Below are 23,709 nucleotides of genomic sequence, written 5' to 3' on the forward strand. Positions count from 1 at the left end.
TTTTAAGAGGAAGATTATTCTTCGATTCTATACGCGTAAAAGAAATTACGAATAATCGTAGACCGAGTGTCAATTCAATTAGCCTCGATAGATGATCCGACTCCGACTATTTAGATCTCTCGTGACGAAGATTCTAATTCAATCGCTTCGTTTCTTACTAATTAAACGAAACAACGTGTCTCTGTCTCTTGAAACTCGCAAGAAACTCGTTCGAATCGCAATATGTATATTGCGATGTATATCGCAATGTTTAAAACGACGATTGTAATCTCTTGAGAGATATTTCCTCACGTTCGATGCTATACAGTTTTTTTCCGATTTAAAACTTATAAACGCGAGATTTCTAAATGTTCCGAAATTAATGTCGAACGTAAATTCCGATTTTATTATTCAAGGACACGTGGTCGATTACCGCCAAGCCCGAACAATCTTTTACCCTTTATTGAGTTTAAGCAATTTGTCTGCAAGCAACGCGATACGAACGCTCGATATTCTTAAATGGGAACGATGGAAGAAGAAAAAACCGAGAGTCGAGATTGAAATAATCGGTGGAAATAACACTCGTGACTACGAATGATTCGCTCGGTCTTGTCCGTGGCGCTTTATCGTGCACAACCGATAAGGAATTGGGTGTGCGACACGGAAAAAGGGGAGACACGAAGAAAGGAAGTAAACGACGAAGATTCGATCGATACGGGGATAAGATAACGGGGGAGAGCGAGCAGGCCGTTTGAATAAAATACCGATTCGTTTCGCACGCGAATTCGACTCGACCGTTAAGACGGTCCGGCTCGTAAATTCGATCGACTCGAACGCGGCACGGGACCCGAACGAAACGTAACGCGGGACCTGGCTCGGTTTCGCGTGTACCGTTTTCAATCACGGATCTCTATACGTTCGCGCGACGTATCCGTCGAGGGATTGCCGCGAAACATGGTCGGTATGGCTCGTGATACGTGACCTACGTTCACGTGCAAATATTTCGTACGAACACGCGACACGGTGGAAAAGAGAGGGAAGAGAAGGGAAGGAAGTCGAACTGCCGACTGCCTCGAGTGGTTCGCAATAACTTAAAGGTGCAAGGGCGAATCGATTCGATACGCGCGAAAAATGAAGTCGAGGGGGAAGGGAAGAAAGAACGGAGGAAGAACGGGTTACCGGATAACGGTGTACCGGACAAATATAAGTTTGTTGCTCGACCAAACTTTTTATCCTCTCTTCTTCTTCTCTTTTTCTCTTTCCTCCCGTACTCCCGAAGGGGAAACACCGAGAGCGAAGACGAGAACGAGTAACAACGCACACCTCAAGGTGGCAAAAGACCGACTGAAAAGCACGCGAGGGAGGGCAGCTTACTCGTTTTGGTGGGGATACGGCATTTCCCATGCGGCACCGCAAGACAAGCCCGAGAGAAGCGTGCACTGGGTGAGGAGGGAGGGAGGGGAGAGAGAGGAGGAAGAGGGGGGGAGGTTGAAGCACGAGCGGTAGTGGGGAGATGCGAGAGAAGAGGGGGGGACTCGTGTCGCGCGATAACCGTCGTCGAGGTGCAAACCAGCCGCGAATTCGAAAGGCGGCCAGTTGCTGTTCGCGCGTCGTATGCGTCGCGTCACGGGTGTATCGTGTCCCGAGATACCGAGGTAAAGACGCGTACGCGTATCATCTTTATTACGTAGCATCGCAACGTCTCGCTCTTTCTCCCCACTCCTCCCCTCTCTTCAATCGTTCTACGCGATTAATCGCGAGAGAACAAAGTGCGTTCCTTCCTTCGTGTTCTTTGATCGTGGATCGAGGATAAAAAAAAAAGGAGAAACGCGAAGAAAGAAAAATAAAGGAAGAAGGAAAAATCTGTTTCGTTCGAGAAAGTGCGATAACCTAAGACGAGAATACACTCGTCGGTAGTTCCAGTGAAAAGTTCACTGGAGCGAAGATCGCGGCGATGTAAAAGGTTACGGAGGCGTGGATCGCGCGCAACTCGTTCCTCCTCTTCTCTCGATCCTCGAGAATGGAACGACGCACGACCTTCCATCGGCGACAATCCGTTCACAGGCCGCGCGGAACATCCTCGAAAGATGATTGCATAACTGTGCCCCGTGACTGACAACAACGATCGTGCAAACGACGATGACGCGTTAGAAAAGATCGCGTCGCGAAATCTCGCGATGGATTTTTCCGCGGCTGATGCAAACAGTGGGTGTGACTGTCCGATATAGAACCACGTAGAAGCGAACTCGGTCAAAGCGAGTCGCGTTATCTCGTCCACGACCAAAGACGAGAGGTCGCGAAAATATGCCCGATCGTTGGAATCGCGCGGATCGAGCGATGGTAACGCATCGTTTCCCACGTGGCACGTTTTGTTTTAGTTTGCGTGTGGGCGCGCGCGTGTCAGTTGTACGCGTGTCGTCTTCGATGAAACGTCCGTTCTTAAAGGGGAATTCGATTCGATTTCGTTCGGATCATCTTCTCGTCGCGATTTTCATCTTCGATCGTCGTTTCAAATCTAGATCGCGTTCGTGGACTTTGTGGACTTGGAACGAGGAACGACTCGATGACATTGCCAGCTCCAAATAGAGATAATTACGACGTATCGTAATTGTTCACACCAGACGCGTCGAGCGGCGCGCAGCTGTCGATTCATGGAGATATTTTTTCTTTCTTCTCGCAGCTGCAGCTGTACAATACTGCTTACGGTTTCGCGTTATCGAACGCTGACTTTACACGCGCGTATCGATTTTCGACGAGATGTTTACCGAAAAAAGAAATTTTTTCTCTCCTTGCTCTTTCTTTTCCCATTTTTCGAAAAAACTGGTGGCATCTCGGTTGACCGAGCGGAGCGTATTCGCGCGGTAAATTGACTTAGCCCGATGCAACGCGCTTTATCGCGCGTAACGATTTGCGTAAGCGCATAATTTCTCTTCGGGTTCGGTCGCAACGCGTGGATAAAAATAACGATCGTTCCCTCTCCTCTCTTTTATTCTTCCTCATCTTTATATCTTATCTCTCTTGGTAAATTCGTCCCTTTTAATGGAAAATCTGTTCTTCGCGAGACAACGCGTTCGCGAATAATCGAAAATAAACGATTAAAACGAGTGAATGGTAGGAGAGGAGCGATAACAATCGCGCTACTTATCGGATATATAGAAGAGCAACGTTCGCGAGTGATCACGAATGATATCGGAATAACGAATCAATCGGTGGACAATTTCCTCCGTCCGATGGAAACGACGGAATGGCAACCTCACCGATATCCCCGAATAAGGGGTAACGCGAGCATCCGTCCCCGATCCGAACGATTAATCGAACCTGTTCGATCGTATATCTCGAAGGAACGAGAGAAGCTCGGCCGTGATTGCGGGATTACCCGTTGTCTCGCTCGGGTAACGGGCAGACTTTGACCTTCGAGATATCCGATCTTAATCCCTTCAAGGAAGACCTCGAACCCTCGAACCCTCGAACCAACGAGCTTCTCGTTTCTTCTTTTTCTCTCGTTTCTTCTTTTTTTCTCGTTCATCGGTGCCCGGGCATTGGAAATCATCGCGACGCGACGCCTCCCAATAAGAGATGGACGAGCTCGCGTCCACTACCTCGTATTCCTAATTTTCGAAATAGACGGATGGCGGGCATCGCGTGGGCGGTCGTCGCGTGTACTCGCTCGCGGCTCGAGCGGTGGGAAGAGTCACGTAACAGGAAGCGATTTACTCGTGCGTCTGGCGATTGTCGCGTGGAGATCTAGGATACTAGCTACTAACTACTACGAGTTTGATCGAATAACGTGGAAAGAGAAGAATATACAAGTAACATCAGCCGGAGCGTTTAATCGTTGAAATCGGCCGCGTCCAACATTCTTGCCAATTTTCTCTCTACGCTGGACCGTCATCGCCACAAGCATCGATTCGTCCGTCCATTCTCTTTCCTTCGTCTCGCTTTTCTCGTTACGTACGTCCCCTCCTCCCCCTCGCTACGTTTTCCGTGTCACTCTCTCTCTCTCCACGCGCGCATACGTCGTTCGTACACTCGTCGTTATCTGTGTCCAATGTGTGTGCGTGTGTGAGTGCGTGTGTGAGTGCGTGTGCCGGTGGACAATTAATCGCTCACGCTCGATCGCGTTCGCCGACTCGGGAAAAATCGGAATTCCGAGCGGAAATACGATGCACAAAGAAGCGTATCGATTCGAAGGGAAAACCGGTTGCGCCGCCGCTCGTTACCGGTTCTACACGATCGTTCCGCGTTTTTACCCGAGTGGTAAACCTTCGAACGGTCGGGAAGTAAGAAGCGTGGATTATCCAATTCCACCCGGTCTCTCCTCCAAACCTCGTGAAAGAATCTGCGATAATTAGTTCCTATCCGTTCCGAAAATTGAACGTGAACGACGGATTCGTGAATCGATAAAAAAAAATGGTTTCCTCGAAAGGAGGGCTTTTATCGTCCCTCCCCGCGCGTAAACATAATTACGTTTATTGCCAGTATCGCAGGACGAGATTAACGAAGATCGCGTCCGAGCGCGTAATGACGCGTTAAAACCCTTTTGATTCGCGAGCCGTGCTCGTTAAATTAATCAACAAGTCGTTTTTTTTTCATATCGGCGTGGCCATGGAACGGAAGACGGAAGAGAAAGAGAGCGGAAAAATTCTTGCTCCTTTTCGAATCGGACCGCCCCGCCTCGCCTTTCATTCGCGCCACTCTTTTCACGGCCATTGATGCGCTCTTTCCTCTCGTACTCCTCTCCGCTTTGTACTCCAGCCCGCCCAATGGAAAGTTAATTCATTAAAATCGCCGGCCGCGTCTCCGCGTAGAACCTTTCTTTCTTCGCGCCAAATTAACGCCACCCCTTCGATTTCTTTTTTTGGTGGAAACGCAGGAAGGACGCGCGGTGGAAAGGACACGTGGCGCGAAATTATACGGTTTTCTAACGGAACGGACGTCCCACCCGAGGAAACGTGGCAACGGGAAGGAAACACGAGCGATGCGATGCGCCTCGATAATCCCGTTGCAATCTCTTCCCTCGTTTCGACAAGCTCGTCCACCACCGGAAAATTGTTTAAATACCGATTCCTTTACGTTTCGAAGGGGATCGAGACGTAAATTTAAGAGGCGACAAAAGAGCAGCGATTAAATGAAATTATTAAACGGTTCACGGTTTCTTATAAGCGAAACATCGACGCGTATACGTTCAATTAAGATTTTTCTAAATCGACGAATAATTCGTGTTAAAATGTTAAACAAATACTCGATTATCACCGGCGGGATTACGTTTCACGCGAGTGTATCCAATTCCCTCCGATATATCCTCCGTAAAATCACGCATTATCTTAAAAACTTTCGTTTCGGATAATAACGTAATTTCTTCGAACGAAACTAAAAAGCCATAACGTATCGCGATCTCCTCTCTCTCTCTCTTTGTTTCTCTGTTTCTCGGTCGAGTAAATGGAATTCAGGTTACATGGAGTGAAAAAAAAAGTTTCACCGCGATAACGAGAATACTTAAACGACTCCCCTCCACCTCCCTCCCCTTCTCGAAAGTGGATTCCGCGTGATACGTAAGTCGATAAACAAGCCGATATTCCTGAGATACCGGCGTGTCACGACTTTTTTTGATTTTGATCCACGCGATTGCGCAACGCTGGAACGATAGCAATTACGCGATGCTACGATCATTATTTCGAACGAATGCTCGGAAATATTTCGGGACGAAAAGGTTCTGTGCTTCGAGATTTAGCCTCCCCGTCGAGCGATCGAGAGAGAGAGAGAGAGAGAGAGAATGCACGGCGACCGTGTAATCGCGTTCCCCGTTCCCGAGGGGCAAAGTGTTTAACTTGGAACGGCATGTGTATCGAGCGTGTGTCAGCTCGGTGCACGCGTGTCGCGTGCTTTTGCAACAAGAAAACCCGCCAGCGGCCAACTTGCGTCGCAGCTGCGCGTTTCGAGCGCACGTAAGAGGAAGAATAGCCTCGCGTTTTCATATGTAAATCACCCCGGGTGAATTTGATAAAACTTCCTTTTCAACGGTACGGATTTAAATTTCGAAAAGGTCGCTAAATTCTCTCAGACGTTTTCTCCCTCCTCCCCTCTTCCCCGTTTTTGTTTCCTCACGACCGAGCATCGAAGATCTCGGCTTCTATTTTTCTTTCCTCTCCTTTCCTTTCTTCTTTCTTTTCTTTTCCAGAAAATTTCGCGTCGCGTTCCTTCCTCGTCTCGAAAATTCCACGATTCGTGGCTGGCGGACGAGTCGGCGACAGAGTCTCAGATAACGCTGTTCACAATTAATCATGCGAGGATACACAGCGAGAGAGAGAGAGAGAGAGAGAGAGAGAGAGAGAGAGAGAGAGAGAGAGAGAGAGAGAGAGAGAGAGAAAGAGAGAGAGAGAGGGATCAGAGAGTATCCGTTATCGCGCGGTACGCCTCTATCTGTGATTCACCGTCGCAACGATAGAACGTTGGCGTTGTTGTTCCGTCGCGTCAGAAAGAGAGAAGGTCGGGCAAAGAGTGAAACGAGAAAAAGCAATACGATCGTACGATCTAATTTGTCGTTGTCGAGGGAAACGAGCATCGTAGAACGTAGAAGGAAGGAAGGAAGGAAGGAAGGAGGGGAGTGCGAAGGAGAAGACGAAAGAGTTTGACCGATTTTTGTATCGTTTTACAGCGGCAGGCGAATTCGAACAACGTCGAAGTGGGAAAATCCGTGGAAACAGGTCGTGATGGTCAACGACGTCGCACGTCGTCATGGATGTAATTGGACGTTTCCGGTCGAACGAAGGAAAATAACGACGAGGATGACTTGGATGTAGTGGAATCGTAGTCTCGAACGACGAGCGGTGAAACGGCTCGGTCGGAGAGAAGTGGTTGATCTCGATCGAAGTGGCAATATGACAGACAGAATCACGTAGTGGCGCGTGGCGTGTCAGACCAACTGACACGGGACTCTGAGTGCGTTCTTCGATTTCGTTTCGGAAGCTGGAAAATCGAGGAAACACATTCGTCGCGGGATATCCAGGACGCGGGCATGTCGGGACGCGGGAATTCGGGTCGTCGACTCGACGTAAAATCAGCTGATATCGACTCGGTTTGAGGCGAGCCGACGTCGAGAGGAAGAGGAGACAAGAGGGAGGGGGGGATAGATCGAGAAAAATGGAAGCAAGGAGATTCGTGTTGGGAAGCGCTATCCTCGGACTTTTCTGGAGCGGATTGTTCAAGGGTGCCCTGACCAATTCGACCAACAGATGCGACTATCCTCCCTGCTCCTGCGATTCTCACGGCAGGCTGACCTGCGACTGTAAAGAGGAAGGAGAGGTATGTTCCTACAGACGTAGCCGAGAAACCTATATCGATTTATTATTATTATCACGCGAGAGAAACACAGAGATTCGGTCGACGAGCGAACAGAAGAGAAAATAAATAAAGGAAAGGGGGGAGCAAAGTTTGCGCGGCCCCATTTCTCGCTTCTCCTCCCGTTTCGATCTGGCGCGAAATAGCCCACCCGCGTTTAACTATCGAACTTCTTTCGTTTCGTTCCATTTCGTTTCTCGCTTCCCCCTCCTCCCCCCTGAATCTCTTATTTCGCTCCTCCGCGAAACGAGCGAATGTCACATCCATCCGACGAAAAATTGCCAAGGGATATCTCGCTCTCGCTTCTTAGCGCCATTTTTTAACCAACGATAACGCGTTATCGATCGACGACCACGAGAAGAGGAGACTCGCGCGGAGAAAATCTCGATAAATTAGAATCGCAGGGCGGTGATCGCGCCTCTGCCCGTTTCCACCTTCGCCCTCTCCTTTCTCTCCGATATTTACCCGCTGCCCAGATCAGGAAAAACTGCGAGGGGAAAAATGGCAGCCACTTTTGACGGATCGCGATCGCGTGGATCAATCTTTATCCCTTTCAAACTTCCCCTCCTTTCCTCGTTCTTCGTCGTTTCCATTCTCTTCGATCCAGTGAACGGGAAAGAATTGAGAGAGCGAATAAAGGCGAATTGGAACGAAGAGTTGTCTCAAGGTCCCATCCTCGAATCCACCTATTATTACACCTACGAATTGACGAGCAAGTTTCGTTTATCGCGAGCCGTTTGAGGCATCGTCGGTGTCGTTACGAAGGCCGAGATAAAGCGTTCTTTGTCTCCGAGGACGGCCGCCGTTTCTAAGCGAAAGCTGCGTCGTAAAACACGGGCTCGTTATTGCACGCGCGTCGTGAAAATTTCGACTGGAGAGCGAAATTGGGGCGATATATTTAAAGCGAACATCGAAAGGTGGAAAATCCTTCGATACGGCGATATCGCGTTGACCGCGACTCGCGTAGGCGCCTCGTGTCGCGTGCGCGGATAAAGGAAGTGGTCGATCGTCGGTCGGATAAATTACGGATCGAATATCATCGGCTTCGAAGATCGCGTGGTCTGGACGGAGGAGGAGGAGGAGGAGGAGGAGAATCGCTACCGGATCGCGATCCATTTTCCATCGTCTCGTCGCAGCATGATATACTTACATACATACATATTCATATATATATATATATATATATATATATATATATGGTTATCAATTACCACGGCCGAATTCCACCAGAATTCGAATCGAAGCCGCCGCTTTATCGCGCGCCGTCTGTCAAACAGGTGGAAAAGATATTCCGGGACGTATATTTTTCCCTGGGACGAGAACTCGTTTTCGAGGGAAAACCTTAGCTAACAACGAGGACGAAGGAGAAGGTGGCAAAGGAGGTGAAGAAGAAGAAGAAGAAGAAAGGGAAAAAACAGAGAGCGAGAAAAAGAGGCTGAAAGTTCTATAACGCATAGCGAGTTTTGCCGTGGATTTCGCATAATACAGCCGGCATTTCACGAACACGCTCAGCCAATTTGTCGCGCCGTCAACTCGTGACTACGAATATATCGAGGGAGACTGGACGTCTTTCCTCTCCTTCTCCGATCCTTCCCGGCAAAGTTCGAACCCTACGCTCTCCGTCTCCCTCCCCCCTTATCCCTCTTTTCCATTCTCAAACGAGGATTTCATCCAAGTTTCTTATTCCGATCTATTATCCGCTTCGTGGCAACGAGACGCCCGGCGATACGATAAAATCATTACGCGCTTATTTACGCGAGAAAAATAAAAAGAGAAAGAAAAGAAAAGAAATTGGAATTTCTATCCCTTCCCTGTTTCGAAACAGCCGCGTTCCACCATTCTCCGAGCAAACGTTTCGATGCCGAACAGTCAACGCGAGAGCAAAGTTGTCAAGCGCGCCGGCATCCCTTGAATAATTGACGTCACCCTTGAATAATTGAGCAAACCTTTTAGCGGATACAGCCTTAAACCCGGCTCAGTTTCCCGTAACGAGAGACGCGGAAGGAAGGCAAAAGGGGAAAAAAAAAAAGTACGGAATGGAGGACTCTGCCAAAGTCCAACGGCGATACAAAATATCGCCATTTACGACGGTGGAAATTAGTTCGGATGAATACTACCACCGACTCGTTCGCATCTTATCGTTTCACTTGGATTACTTTCCACGCTAAAGTACTACTTCGAAATACGCGCGGACGATGAATAAACAAAGATACGAGTCTCTTTTCCACCGACGTGTGTGTCCACGCGTATGAAAAGAGTAAGAGAAAGCGAAAAGGGAATGGGAGAGTGCTATTTTCGACGGATAAAATTCCTCTTCTTCTTTCTTACGATTCAATAAACGCTCCCTAATCGATCGCGCGTTCTAATTAAAATTACGCTAAAAGCGCGCTATATCGAGAAATATCCCAAAAGGTACAACGAATCCATCCGTTTTGTCCTACGAATCAATTGGAAGAAAATTCGCGTTTCACCACCTCCGCTCGAGAATCACGATTCGAAGTCCCAAGCGGCGTGGCACGCTCGCTTCGACTCGCCTCTCTTTTTTTCCGTTACTCGAAAACGATCGGCGAGAATGACGAACCGATCGAGACGATCCTATCTCGATCCTATATAGCTTATTCGAAGGAATAAAACACCCTCCTCTTTGTTCGATCGGGGATGATTTTCGGGAGAGGAATATATTCACGGTTACGAATCGTGACGGTATTGAGAACACGTTTGCTGTTTCGAGGCGAACAAAAACGAGAGGAGAGGGGGGAAAAGGAGACGGAGGGACAGAGAGAGCATCGAGGAAAAGAAAACGTTGGATAGGATAATCGTTGGTGGAACGACGATGGTGAAAAACGAGGTGCGTAGACGCGAGGACAAGTATTTCGGGTGTGGTAATCTTTTCTATGGGCGAGGAGAGAGATTGTGTGTCGGGAATTGGCCAAGAACAATGAGACGGGAACAAAGGTCGGGACAGACAGGAAGGGACGCGAGGAGGAGAGATTGGTTTGGGGGCGAGACGACGGTGAAACGCGCGAGCCGGTACCCGAGGAGAAAAAGGTTTCGCTTTTATCGGCCACGCGCTACACGTGGGCCACGGCCCTTCTTTATTCCCCCTCCCATTCACCACGCTCTTCCTTCCTTCGCGGCTAATCTCGCGTCCAAACTCCTTCTCGTTCCCGTGTGCCCCGATTCTCATCCAGATCCCGCCTCTTACATTCTCCAATATCGAACAAAATTTCTCGTCGAAATTATTTTAACGCGTTCGTTCCTCGCGTTTATTTACTCTACGTGTAGATCCCTATCGAGTATCGAGAACGACGAAGAATAAGGCGCGACGCAACGTCGCATTTTCCACGTATCGCTCTCGTTGTCGAGTTAACGAGAGAGAGAGAGAGAGAGAGAGAGAGAGAGAGAGAGAGAGAACGCGATAACCTCGTGAAACGTATTTGCGCGGACGATATCTCGATCGCGTCTATCGTTGGTAGGAGGCAGGTATGCGGTTGGCATTTCGCCATCGATTGTTTAACAAACAAGGAGCCGCCGAGCGGATAGGTGGCATCGCGCGCTCTTCCTTCTTCGCTCGATTAATAAAAAACGGAGCGAGTAACGAGCCTTCCCGATCCTTCTTCTCTTTTTTTTTCGATTAATCGTCGTTAACGAGCTGTACCGAGTAGGAAACTTGGGAAAAACGACTCGCGTCTAGATTTCTCTTTTATCGAAACGTCGGAGAGAGAGACGACCGTTTGGACGAAAAAGGTCGAGCCTTCGAGATCGAAATTTTTTATCTTTATCTTTCGAAAACTGGCGGCTTCGGATCGAGAGAAAGAAGAAGAAAGGAAAATCGCGCGAATAAGGCGATTAGAATAAGGCGTGCAATTACGGTTTATTCGACCTTTCGTTAACGAGCCGCGTCTGGTGCGTCTTCCCCCCCCTCTCCCTGTTTCAACAAGATCTCAGACTGAACCGCGTTCTGATTTCAGGAGCTGGTGTTAACCACGGACGGGGACAAAAGGTTGAGCCCGCACACGAGCAGGATAGTGGTGAGCAATTGCTCGTCCGTGATCCTGGCCAACTCGAGCCTCGCCTCGATGGTCGGTCTGCGCGCGATCGACCTGATCAACGTGGCGAACCTAACCCTAGTCAGGCAGAGTTTCGAGCTCTCCCCTCAAAGTACGCGCACGTGGATATCGGTGAGGAACTGCAGCATCGACACGATGCCCAGTTTCGTGTTCCGGGGGGACGTGGAGGCGATCATCCTGGAGAACGTGAGGATCGGCCAGTTGAGCGCGTTCTCGTTCGCGAATCTGGTCCACACGGAGAAACTTAGGCTGGAGAACTGTCGTATCGAGAGCATAGAGGCGCAAGCGTTCAAGAAATTCGACGTGGGCCACTTGCGTGTGATCGGTACCAGGTTCGGGGACCAGGTGCCGAGCAGGACGATGAACGACATCGAGGTTTACCACACGTTCATGTTGGACGGCGTGAGGATGGGCACGGTGAGGAGCGAGGCGTTCATCGTGAGGAGCCCGCGGACAGTGGCGATACAAAATTGCGTGGTGGAGAGTTTGGAGAGCGAGGCGTTCGACGTGACCGCGAGGGGGCCTGTGATCGTGAAGAACAACACTTTCGGTAGCCTCTCCATAGGCGCTTTCCTCGGTGTACGAGCGGACGCCGAAGCGAGAGTACAACCGGCCGCCTCTCTCCACGACCTCATCTTTAAGAATAACAGCGTGGTCAACTTCGAGGAGGGTTCGATGATGTTCGACCGAAATAGTTTTCGCCTCGAGCTCGACAACCTGTTGGTCGGTCGATCGTGCGACTGTCGCATGTTACCCATATGGAAGAACAATATTCTCAATTACACCAACGTCTACTCCAGGTTTTACACCAAACAGAACACCGCCTCCTCCTCCTCCTCCTTCTCCTCCTCCTCCCTCGTCTCGAGCCAAGACACCCCGATCAACGAGACCCCGGAGACGTTCCTCTGCTACGACGGCGAAACGTCGAGCGGCGTGGCGATCAGCTTCGTCGAGTACGAGACGCGACATTGCTCCCTCGGTGGCTCCATCCTGGTGTTCGTGCTCCTCATCGCGGTCCTCCTCCTCCTATCGATACTGATCGCCTGCCTGATCGTGTGGTGCTGCAGGAGGCGACGTAGGAACAGCAGGAAAAAGTGGATCAGCGTGCCGATGAACGCGCCCGACGTCGTGTCGAAAAAGAACGGGGTGATCGGCAGAGAGGCGGCTGCCTCGGCCACGCCGGTCGACAGCCGGATAACGATGGTCGTGCCGGACGGGAGACTGTACAGGGAGACGGAGTTTCACGTGATCGTGGAGAAGGCCGAACCGTTGACCACGGAATTGTAACGAGAAGCTTGGAACGGCTCGGCGACCACGACCAGGCCTCGAGTCGAGCAACGATTCGACCGCTCCAACGCTTCGAGCCGTTTTCGCGTCTACAAGCTGTGAATCCACGAACCGATGTAACGATAATAATCGCCTGTGCGCGTAGATTCCATCCGCGGATCGGACCAACTCGCGTACACCGGTCTCTCCGGTGCGCGTAACGCCCATCCATCCCTTTCCAAACTACGAGCGGACTACTCTCTCTTTCTCTCTCTCTCCGAGCAACTTATCAACGATTATCAACTCGCGTTGACGAAGAAACAGAATGAGAGAGAGATGTCGAATCTCTCTCTCTCTCTTGTTTTCAATTTAATCCTTCTAGTACAAGACAGTTCGTAAGCTTCCATTTACATATCAAGAACGAGCATCGATTATCCATCCAATCCACCCCCTCCCCCCCTCGTTTCCTTTTCTTTTCTTTTCACGTGTTCTTTCCACCTGGTCACGTACACTTATCGCACCTCTCGCTAATTAGAGAGAGAGTTTCCCTTTCGTTTTTTTTTTTTCACGAGCAGGTCGCGTGGATGGATAATCGATGCGCGTTGTTAGTTAAGTTTAAGCGCGTTAGTTAAATAGCTTCCAAAAAAAAAAAAAGAAAGGAGAAGAAAAGAGGGCCAGTGTCGTTTCGCGAAGATCGAAGAGAAGCTTGGTCGAAGCGATGCGACGGAGGAAGGACGGGGAGCGACGACGACGACGAAGATGATGATGATGATGATGAAAGAAGAGGCGAGTACAAAGGGGAGTGATCGAAACCGATAACGGACTCGGTGACGTCGCGTTCGAGATTTTCTTATCGGCGATCATCCGTCGAACGAGTGTCGGAAAGATTGCGACGATCGCACGTTCGATCGGAAAGCAGTGTGCCATTCCAGTGTGCGTTCGCGTGCTTCCGTTTAAAAATGGAGCGAAGGAAGGCGAATTATTCGTAAGAAAATTATTCGAAGCGAAAACTGTTCACTCCCTACGCGAGAATTTTCATCGAGAATCCCTGTATCATATTCCTCCTTCCAATTCTAATCGCGTTTCTAATCGTGCTTGTAACACAATAAAAACAGATATTACCTGACACCCCTTGACAATACGAGATAAGAAGAATATCGAAAAATATATCTGAAATTATTATTATTACTCCGAGCGAGTGGATGAGAACGATAAGACAGAGAAGACTTCTTGTACAAGCCCTACGTACCAATGAAATCTACGTTACACGCAAATTTGTATTCCGTTCCCGAACCGAGCGTGACGACAACTCACGATCCTTCTCCTCGAGTGTTCACAAAACTCTTTCTCGTTAATTTATTGTATTATTTCACTACGATTTCATGTTTATTTATGAGCTCTGGACTTTGGCCAATAAATTGTTGTTACTGTTATCATTCCGATCGGTATCTAATTTTGACAAATGCGCTACGAGGGATTTTCCCCTCGACGAGCGTAATCGATTCGCCACGGGGGAAACCGTTCGCGTTTACGAATTCGGCCGGTAATCTCGAAAACGGGGGGCGCTTTTCTCTCTCTCTCTCTCTCTCTCTCTATCCATCTTTCCGAGTAATACGCGCATACGTTTAGCGTAAAACCGCAACCGACTGCCGCCACTCGAGCATCGTTCCGCGCTTTCGAGCCGCTTACGGTGATTAATAGACCCGATATAATTCGTCCTCCTCTCCGTTTCATCAAGGTAAGCCATCGAGATATTTTACCCGTCGAACGAACCGACGACGATCGAGTGAAAGGGAAGCTGAAAGGAATTCGTTGAGCAACGACGACGACGACGACGATGACAGATTCGAAGCTGTTTTTTTTTTACGTTTTTTTACGTTTTTTAAAGTACAACGAGAAGTGCCGTGACCGACCGCCTCGTACTCTCGCGTGTCGAGCTATCTCGCGCACGTGTTAGCCATGCATTATTGATACACCCGCCATTTCCTCTCCACGCAACGAGTCCCGTTTTATCCCCCAAGAGCAGCGAAGAGCAGAGATCGATCCTCCCGAGTTTGTTCGAGATTGTTCAACGGCCTTCCCTTCGAACTTGCCTCGAATTTTATCGAGGCACGCCCCAATTAGAGATCGCGCGTGAAAAAGTGGCGGAAGTGGGTGGCTACGATATTTTTCGTCTAACGGAATCGCGCGCGTCTACGATTATCGTACTTGTGCGTCGGAAAATTAAGCTTTTCTAAGGACGTTTTAGTTGTAATTATCGTCAGACTGTGATATAACGACAGCCGATTGTATAATTTATTTTACATTGAAAGAGACCTCGTACCATCGAGATAATAAAAAAAAAAAAAAAAAAGATAATAAAGAACCGAGTTGATGCATAGCACACGACGACCACTAGATATTCCCGATCGATATTCCCAAAATACCACCTTTCTCATACCTTTCACCTTCTTGAATAAACCGCCTCTTTTTTCCTCTTCCTTTACTTAATGAATATGAATACACGCGTCGTAAAAAAAGAAAAAAATTTGCGATATATCGTCGTGCGATCGATCATCGGTTATTCGCAGTCGCTCGCGTAGAAACGTGGAAACGTTGAAAGCTACCGGGTCTATTAATTCTTGCGGAGCATAATGTACCGATTCATAAACGGTTTCAATAACGCGATTATAACCGGGTATGATTCATTTTTTAATGAATCCGTTCATCGAATTTAATCGGATCTAATCGAACGTTTCGATGGAATTGAAACGTTAAAAAACACAAAAATTTTTATCTGTCGTATTAACGAATACTTGGCGTATCGAAGTTTCATTTAATCACGGTACGCGGATAATATTGCATCATCGATAAAGATCGACCACTCCTTTTTAACTTCAGCTCTCAACCGACGATCAAGCTCTGTGTGTACGTGTAAAAAAGATAGCGTTGCACTCACCTGAACGGAAGAACGCCATCGAGGGCCTGGGAAACTGTAGGAGGTGAAGCTAGAGCGAATCCTCGTCCAAGTAAGGTTGAATGTACGGAAAAAATCCTCTTTGCAGTTTCTTGCATCAGTTCCAAATCCTCTTCCACTTCTTCGTCTGAAATGATATAGTCGAAATTAAAGGAAACACGATTTGATACGATTCCAACTATCTAGGTATAAAAATATTTTATATAAAAATATTGAGACCGAAATCAAAAAAACAATTATGAATTGTGAAAAATGAAAAACTTACTATTAAAATTACAAATTAAAAGATACGTACTAGATACAGGTGGTAGCGCAAGATTTCTCTTCATGAGACTTGCAGCACAGGCACCTCCGAGAAATGATAATTCAATTTCTAGGTTTTTCAAACCGTTTCCAGATGTTATCCAATCGTATCCAATAACTAGACATTTAAATCCATATGTAATTGCTCTATCGTTTCTCATATAATCGGAAGCAGTTTCCAAAGAAAACATAACTTCGTTTCCTAAAGTAACGAATCGATCGATATATTTGAGTAAAGGAATTGATAGGAATTATTCTATATAAAACAACGATCTACCTGGTAATACGATCGCATTTTGAGGCCATTGATTCGGTATATTGCTCAATTTATGCAACACGGGCCAATGTAAGGGTATATCTTCCGTTATTGGGCTATAAAAGATATATCAAAGATATTAGACGACATTACGTAACTTTAAAAACTTTTGAACATAAATTGAATTAATTGTAATTTACCCGGTAAGAGAAATTATATTTGGTATGTACAATTGTAAATAATCTTCTGGTTGAGCTGTGCCACATTCTGGCGTAAATTCGATCGTTAACCATTTTACTGTTTCTGGAAACGTGACTCTGTAATGAGATACTGTAGCGGGTTTATAAGGATGATCACTTTCCAACCAAGTATAGTGATGACTGGTAGTTATTGGCGTAGGAATGTGGGGCTGAATCTCGTTGTCTTGAGATATTTCAGATGATCCCATTGTGGATAATAAATTAAGCGCCGCGACATGAGGTAACATTTCTTGTATTAAAGTAAGAATTTGAACACCGCTCTAAAAAAAAGATAAAGATAATTCATTAATATAGCTATGATTATAAAAAAAAATATGATGAAAAATGATGATTTTTACTCTCGGATCCGACGTAGCCAAAGGGCTGATGTGCGCCATAACCAATGGTAAAAGTGTCGTCACGAATGTCGCGTTGCCAAGAACTTCCGTCGCTATTACTTCTTCTGCCCTTTCCCTCGCTAATGCAAAAATTTCGTTCGATCTTTGAATAATCGTAGCCGTCATGGCAAGGGCACACTTTCTTGCCTGTACTTCAGCCATTGCTTTGCTCGTTTGTTGACCGTCCGAGTCTTGAGGATTCGAATAATAAAGGATATGCGGTATTTGACCTCTGGTCTGAGTTGTACCTGTAAAAATCATACGTATTAACATTCTCGGTTAAATAAAGCGATATTTCATCATTTCGTTTACAACGAATAAAAAACATACCGTTAAAGCTTAAAGAGCAAGCTGTAAAAGTAAACGTAGTTCCATCGGGTCCTTTAACGACGCTCAAACCAACATCGCCGTTACTTGTACGTCCTCCACGATTTCTCAGTCTAATAGCGTACTTCATATTTTCCTTGATAGGCACAGGTTTATCGAATTTTAATTCTACTATATCGTTAACGCAATCATCTGGCCCGAAAGTGCCACGTGTAAAATCCAAACTGCTCCAACGTTGAGTATGGGATGGATCGTTACCCGTATTATTTTGCTACAAAATGTATAATATCATAATATTCGAAACGTTAAAAACAAATATTTTTTTGTCATTTCAAAGTTTCGATAACGATACTCACATCGTCGAGTAACTCCAATTCATAGTCATACATTCCAACACCTCCGTAAATACCCACTCCCGCGATGGCGATACCTGGTCTATCGACCGAAAAACAAATCGCATCTGGAGAGCCATTACCGGTATTCCACGACCTTGTTTGATTTACACGAGTAAATCTCGAAGGTGTAGTGTACATGATTCTACCGCATGCGGCTTGAAGTTCATCCTCGTTCCCACTAGATTGTGCCGCTAATTCGGCGATCACTCGCGCTAATAAATAACAACAATGAAGTACCAACTCTGGCAGTGATTGAGTCTTTTTTCTACAAAGACTTTTCTTTACAGGGACTAGAATCAAATCTAACAGTCTATCGAGGACATCGCGAAATGACCAGTTTAAAGTCTCTTTGCCGGAACTTTCTATTTGAGATTTATAACTAATTTGCTCGACTAAGATTGGATATTGGTGACTTTCGGTTGAATTTATCATTAACAAGCCAGTATTGTCGGATGGACTGAGTTGCCGTTTTATACTATCGCTACTATCCATCACATTATTTAAAATTGGAAATATACATCGAAGACGAATAATAGGATTGCATAGAGCAGCCAAAATAGCAGATAACAATCGATCCTTCGTAGATCGTCCTTGTTCCTGTAAAATGTATCCGTTTATTCTATACGAATCGTTTAATTAGAAAATTTTAACTTATAAATTCAATCAAAAACACGTACTCTGTCGATTTCTGATAGCAGCTCGCATAAACACACCCATTTCAAATACGCTGTTGGATAAAATACATGATAACAAGCTACAAATGTTCTGTGGCATTCCTCTAATATGCTATTTGTCATTTTATTATTATTTATGGCACTAGGAGCTAAAATGCAATACAATTATTATTCGCATTTTATAATAAAGAGTAAAAAGAAATATATAAAATAAAAAATTGTATATTATAAAAACTTACTTTTGTTTAATCGCGTTTTTCCTTTACTTTTCGCATTTAACGGTACAGTATCGGACAAAATTTGATGTAATAATGCACGTACTTCACCTATGCACTCTGCTAATCTAACCGATTCAGCTGGAGTTTTCTTCCCCGCTGCAAATCATCATCGATATCAAATTAAAAAATAGAACCAAATATACGTTACAAAAATTATTATTATGCACCTTGATTTGGATAAATTTCATTGGTATAGATTCTAAGTAATCGTAAACTAGCTTTACTAATGTAAACTAAACGCTCCACTTCAAGCGCGTGAGAAGAAGTGCTATGAACCATGATATCGCTTAACGCTGCTTTTAATGTATTCCAACTCCATTGAAGGAGAGATATTAATGATTGAAAACATTCCTAAAAAAAAAAAAAAAAATTATTCGTATTATTTTTATTCATCTTATTTTTTTTTATGTAATATCTCAATATATTATATACGTACTTTAGTAACCGTTCTGCTGAAATCTCTTTTTAATACATAAACTGGTTCGATGCGATCCCTTTGCCTATTAGGAGTTTGATTTTCGGGTGTTACGATACGATATAATAATTGTGGAATTTGTCCAGCATTTACATCGGTTCCATTATTAGATCTTTTCGAAGATTTAAAATAAAACATAACTCTGGTAAAACAAGCAAATGATAATTATGATGCATCGTAAGAAAAGAATTTACATTACTTCGAATAGAAAAGTTGCGATTTACTAACTGATCCTCTGCTGTGACCATTCCTTGACCACCAGATCCACAATCACTAGATGGACCGCTAACTTTAGCCCATGCAACGTACCATCTGTTTGCTTGCAAAGGAATTGGTTCGTAAAATAAAATTGAATATTTTTGTCGTGGTCCACACTCGTATGGTATTTCTTCAGATTCTGCTAAAAGCTCGCCATCATTTTCTTGATCCCCTCCATCCATTCCAATATCAAAAAGCTGGAATAATATTTAATAAATAAATGTTATCATAATTCTTATCATAAAATAATAATTATGCATAACTTATTAAAAATATATAATATATAACGATTATTCACTTTTATTTTTGCCGTATATTCCCCTCGTCCTCCAAACAATCCATATCCACCTAGTAAAATATCAGTATCAGGCATAAATCTAATAGCTTCGATTGAATGTGCAGAATATCCCCAACCACCACCGTGGCCTAAAAATATAAATTAATTTTTCTTTCAAACTTATAAAAAACAAAAAACATAAGAAACAATTTTACTTTTTCTGATTTTTTTTATACGCACTTTCAAATCTATTGACCGTAACAAAATCTTCACGACTATAAACTTTTCCGTGTGTTGATTGGTTACATTCATTTTCTTCTACTATAGAAAAATTTTCATCTTGTGCTTGTGTAAGGGTATCTAAACAACCCAATAAATGCATTGCAGCCTGAGAACGTGTTACGAAACAATTCGATACTACAGGTAGAGTTAAACCTGGACTCAAAATAGAAACTTCCAATCCAGGAATTGTTCTAACTTCCGTTGATATAATATTATATAAACTTATTTCGCTATTTATAGGATTGAAAGTCCAAATCATGTTATATAAAGGATCTAAACATGTAGCGCAATTATTGAAATCAACTTGATCGGTTCCACTATAACTATTACATGTACCATCTCTTTTGCTTATAACTAAACATTTGAAGGAATTTGCATGATCAGTTTGATGCGGAATTAAAACTGAAACAAGTTTTATTTTTATAATTAGATGCACTTGATAATATATGTAATGATGGAATTATGATTCAAAAAAGAAGACATACTTATGCAATTTTTATTTGCCATAACAGTACTCCTGGTTAAACTAATAGAATTTATTTCATCAATTTTGACATAAGTTTGATCTCCACTTGCACCAACCCACGTCGCTCGTCTGCCCCATTGTGGACCAATATTTGGAACTACAGTTGGGAAACAATGGCGTGGCTGTGTCCTATCAGAACGACGACTAATTTGAGGAGAAGAATTTGAAAGTTCATTTTGTCCATTCCACCAATTTATGCCCAATTGCCCTTTCTAACGAGAAATATGAAAATATTAATTATTTATTTTATTCAATTATCGGACAATGGTTTTTTTTTTTTTTAATACTACTACAAACTTGATAAGCTCCAAATGTAAACACTTCTCCCTTTGATGTAAGTACAACCGTATGATTGCTTCCAGCAGCAACTTGCGTTGCAATTCCTGGTAATTTAACATGTACTGGTCCAACATGTGCTATCAAATCTCCTACACCTAACTGACCATATATGTTGCTTCCAAATGTATAAACTTCTCCATTTTGTAAGAGTACCACTAAATACAACATGATACAATTTTCATAAATTTATTAGAAAAATATAAAGTAAATTTTTATTAATTACCTGTATGATGTAAACCACATGATACTTGAACCACAGGACTTTCATTAGGTATAGGAACTCTAGCTGGTGGTATACTAGCAATTCTTGCAGCATCACCTCGTTCAATATCACTCCCACCAATACCTTCTTCGTTCATTAAATTAGTACCTAATCCTAATGCCATTTTTCCAGCAATTTTTTGGATCACACTTGGACCAGCTACTTTGCACAAAATTTATCGTTATATTAATTATTATAATTTAATTTAATTTTATAATATATCTATTTCATAATACATCTATTTTATAATTAAAATAATTACCCAATCTTTGATTATTCGGACCTTTCAACTTCATTCCATATTTTGCAGTACTCGGACCTGCCTTCGTTCTCTGCTTTTGTTTTATTTCTCCCAAGCATCTTTGTAAATATTCTCGAAAATTTGAACTTGATCTACCTAAAATATAATATAATATAACATAAAAAAACCTACAAAAATGTTCAATTAATATCACTTTAATTTCAAAATGAATTTTTACCATTGGTGCAACTTTTTCTTGCACAAGTACGACAACATCCACATTCCGCGCATCCGCTATCACCTTCACCACATCCACATTCCCTGAAAATACGTCTTTCAATTTCTTATTTTATACATATACATATATAATTAATATACGTACTGGCCTGGATTTCGATCTGGGCGTATACTACTTAAACATGATATGCTATATCCAGTACATTCTCGGCATACTGTGCAAACCATACAAACACGATGCCTCCATTGATGTAATCCAGGCGGACACATACCTTTTGTTTCTTCCCAATCTTCGGTAGATTCCATACCATCTAAGTATATATGAAAAAAAATTTTTTTTTTTATAATAAATATATGAAAAATTATATTAAATTATATTTAATATTAAAATTATGTATATGTATATACAATTACCTTCTTCAGTTACTAAAAGTTCATCTTCTGCTGTACCCATTTCTACAGCAACAGAGGAGGTATCTTTATTTATAGTACTATGAACTGTAGTAAAATCTCTTCCACATTGTCCTTTATTATTAATTCCAAATGTGTACAAATGTCCTTTATTAGTTAATGCTGCAGCGTGAGCTTTACCTAATGAAACATGAACAACGCAAACATCTCTAAGATCATTAATTATCCCCGAAACCGGATCGCTATGCAACGTATCTTTGCCAAACATCAGCAAAGAACCTTCTTTTGTAACTAATGCTGTTGATCCATTATTACAAGCAGCATCCACTATATATTGTCCTTCTACTTTTGCTATTTTTTTTGGTTTGACTGGTTTAGGTTGTCGCCTAACTTTATCTAAAAATAAAAAAAAAAAAAAAAAATAGATGAAAATATCAAAGCATGTTATGAATTTCATGTCATAGAAGTTAATAATACACTTACTATTATCACCATCTTCTCCACGTCTAGCAGTACCAGCAAATAAAACCGAACCATCATCCATTACCATTACAACATGTTGACCATCATGACCAGCTGCAAAATTTATAAGTCTTGGACCTTTTCCAAGCGTTAATTCCATCCATCTATTAGGCCTTGTGTTATTTTTCATACCAAGAGAAGTTCCTTTTCCGCTATATAGAACCTTTAAAAAACGATATAATCATATATTTTACTTCTACTTTAATATATTAAAAAATTGTGATACTTACTTTTCCCGATACGGTTTTTAACAACGCAAATTCTTTTCCTGCAATAACTGTAGCAATTTCATCATCACAGCCTGGATTTAATGTATGAGTGCTTTGTTCTTCGTCGAAAGTAGCATACCCGAAAACATCTACACATTTTCTTGCTAATTTTAATGGTAATTCTGATGCAACTGTTACTGGATTACTTAACGTATTTATTGTTCTGACTACAAAACCATCCTGTTGAAATTAATGAAATTTCAATGTATATTTTTTTCAACCAACATAAATTTTATCGATATTGATTCAAAAATAAAAAAAAAAAACTAACATCTTTTCCTGCAGTTATCATTCCTAAACATTCACCATCAGAAAACATAACGGAGGATGACCAATCACGACCTTCTAAAACAGCAATTTCCGTAACTGTAAGAGTTTCCGCATCTATAATTAATAACTCGCTCTGTTTTCTAGGTGTATACTTAAAATACAGCGTGTTCTGTAAAAAAAAAAAAAAAAAAAAAACAATGTTAAAAAAATCTTTATGTAATTGCATAGAAAATATTTAATTATACTAACATTTGCATAACCAAGCCAACCCGTTTCTGTTGGATAAAAGTCCGCCTTCTGAATATACATATGACCCCAAATAGTTCCACCATGACCACTGCCAATTTTCAATAATCCTCTACTTGTATGTAGATACAGGTACTTTCCATCACTTACAAAGCTTCGCCCATTTAGTATTATATTATTTATCTCATTTGGTAACTTAAGCGTATAAATCTTAGCACATTTAGGAACTCCATATGTAATCCAGTCTGGCCGTGCAAGTTTTCCAAGTAAAACAGCTTGTACACTTCTTTGCAAAGATGTCAATACACATGGCATCTATAATATATATATATATGTATATTACATACAATTTAAAATAAATAAATTTTTAGAAACATATGTCATGAATTTTGATGAAAAAATTTACCTGAATATTTTGAATTGCTAGTACTCTTGGACACATAAGTAAAGCTGCTATTGCTGCTAACAAACGACCAGTATCACCTCTAACAACCACAAGACTCAATAAACATGCACAAGCAACTGCAGTTAAGTGACTTCCATCATTAGCTGCTGCTGATTCTGGCCCATGTGAAGTTGCAAGATCCAATAATAAGTCAAAAAGTGGATCTATAA

At 43.4% G+C, this 23,709-nt stretch overlaps 2 protein-coding genes across 4 annotated transcripts in view; one reads left to right on the forward strand and one right to left on the reverse strand.

Annotated features, from left to right (window-relative positions):
* Positions 1 to 23,709, reverse strand: part of LOC122716509 (E3 ubiquitin-protein ligase MYCBP2) — a 183,710-nt gene that overhangs the window by 158,469 nt on the left and 1,532 nt on the right. For all 3 annotated transcript variants that reach the window (XM_043939666.1, XM_043939664.1, XM_043939665.1), the window contains exons 5-30: positions 23,501 to 23,703; positions 23,098 to 23,409; positions 22,850 to 23,017; positions 22,540 to 22,758; positions 22,271 to 22,472; positions 21,791 to 22,183; positions 21,522 to 21,687; positions 21,378 to 21,460; positions 21,161 to 21,295; positions 20,860 to 21,057; positions 20,595 to 20,791; positions 20,257 to 20,509; positions 19,730 to 20,173; positions 19,511 to 19,638; positions 19,183 to 19,409; positions 18,916 to 19,096; positions 18,647 to 18,830; positions 18,441 to 18,575; positions 18,205 to 18,350; positions 17,489 to 18,124; positions 17,136 to 17,403; positions 16,767 to 17,053; positions 16,369 to 16,688; positions 16,190 to 16,284; positions 15,905 to 16,114; positions 15,592 to 15,736 (exon numbers count right to left, since the gene is read on the reverse strand). In XM_043939666.1, the coding sequence (XP_043795601.1) occupies positions 15,592 to 15,736; positions 15,905 to 16,114; positions 16,190 to 16,284; positions 16,369 to 16,688; positions 16,767 to 17,053; positions 17,136 to 17,403; positions 17,489 to 18,124; positions 18,205 to 18,350; positions 18,441 to 18,575; positions 18,647 to 18,830; positions 18,916 to 19,096; positions 19,183 to 19,409; positions 19,511 to 19,638; positions 19,730 to 20,173; positions 20,257 to 20,509; positions 20,595 to 20,791; positions 20,860 to 21,057; positions 21,161 to 21,295; positions 21,378 to 21,460; positions 21,522 to 21,687; positions 21,791 to 22,183; positions 22,271 to 22,472; positions 22,540 to 22,758; positions 22,850 to 23,017; positions 23,098 to 23,409; positions 23,501 to 23,703 (5,935 nt within the window). The remainder of the gene's footprint in view (positions 1 to 15,591; positions 15,737 to 15,904; positions 16,115 to 16,189; positions 16,285 to 16,368; positions 16,689 to 16,766; positions 17,054 to 17,135; positions 17,404 to 17,488; positions 18,125 to 18,204; positions 18,351 to 18,440; positions 18,576 to 18,646; positions 18,831 to 18,915; positions 19,097 to 19,182; positions 19,410 to 19,510; positions 19,639 to 19,729; positions 20,174 to 20,256; positions 20,510 to 20,594; positions 20,792 to 20,859; positions 21,058 to 21,160; positions 21,296 to 21,377; positions 21,461 to 21,521; positions 21,688 to 21,790; positions 22,184 to 22,270; positions 22,473 to 22,539; positions 22,759 to 22,849; positions 23,018 to 23,097; positions 23,410 to 23,500; positions 23,704 to 23,709) is intronic.
* On the forward strand, positions 1,555 to 14,089 carry LOC122716512. Its single transcript, XM_043939671.1, has 3 exons — positions 1,555 to 1,634; positions 6,635 to 7,281; positions 11,289 to 14,089. The coding sequence occupies exons 2-3, from the start codon at positions 7,120 to 7,122 to the stop codon at positions 12,672 to 12,674; spliced, it is 1,548 nt and encodes a 515-aa protein (XP_043795606.1). The 5' UTR covers positions 1,555 to 1,634; positions 6,635 to 7,119; the 3' UTR covers positions 12,675 to 14,089.

This window comes from Apis laboriosa, unplaced genomic scaffold, assembly GCF_014066325.1.
Source record: "Apis laboriosa isolate Shangri-la unplaced genomic scaffold, ASM1406632v1 scaffold46_cov150, whole genome shotgun sequence".
NCBI lineage: Eukaryota > Metazoa > Arthropoda > Insecta > Hymenoptera > Apidae > Apis > Apis laboriosa.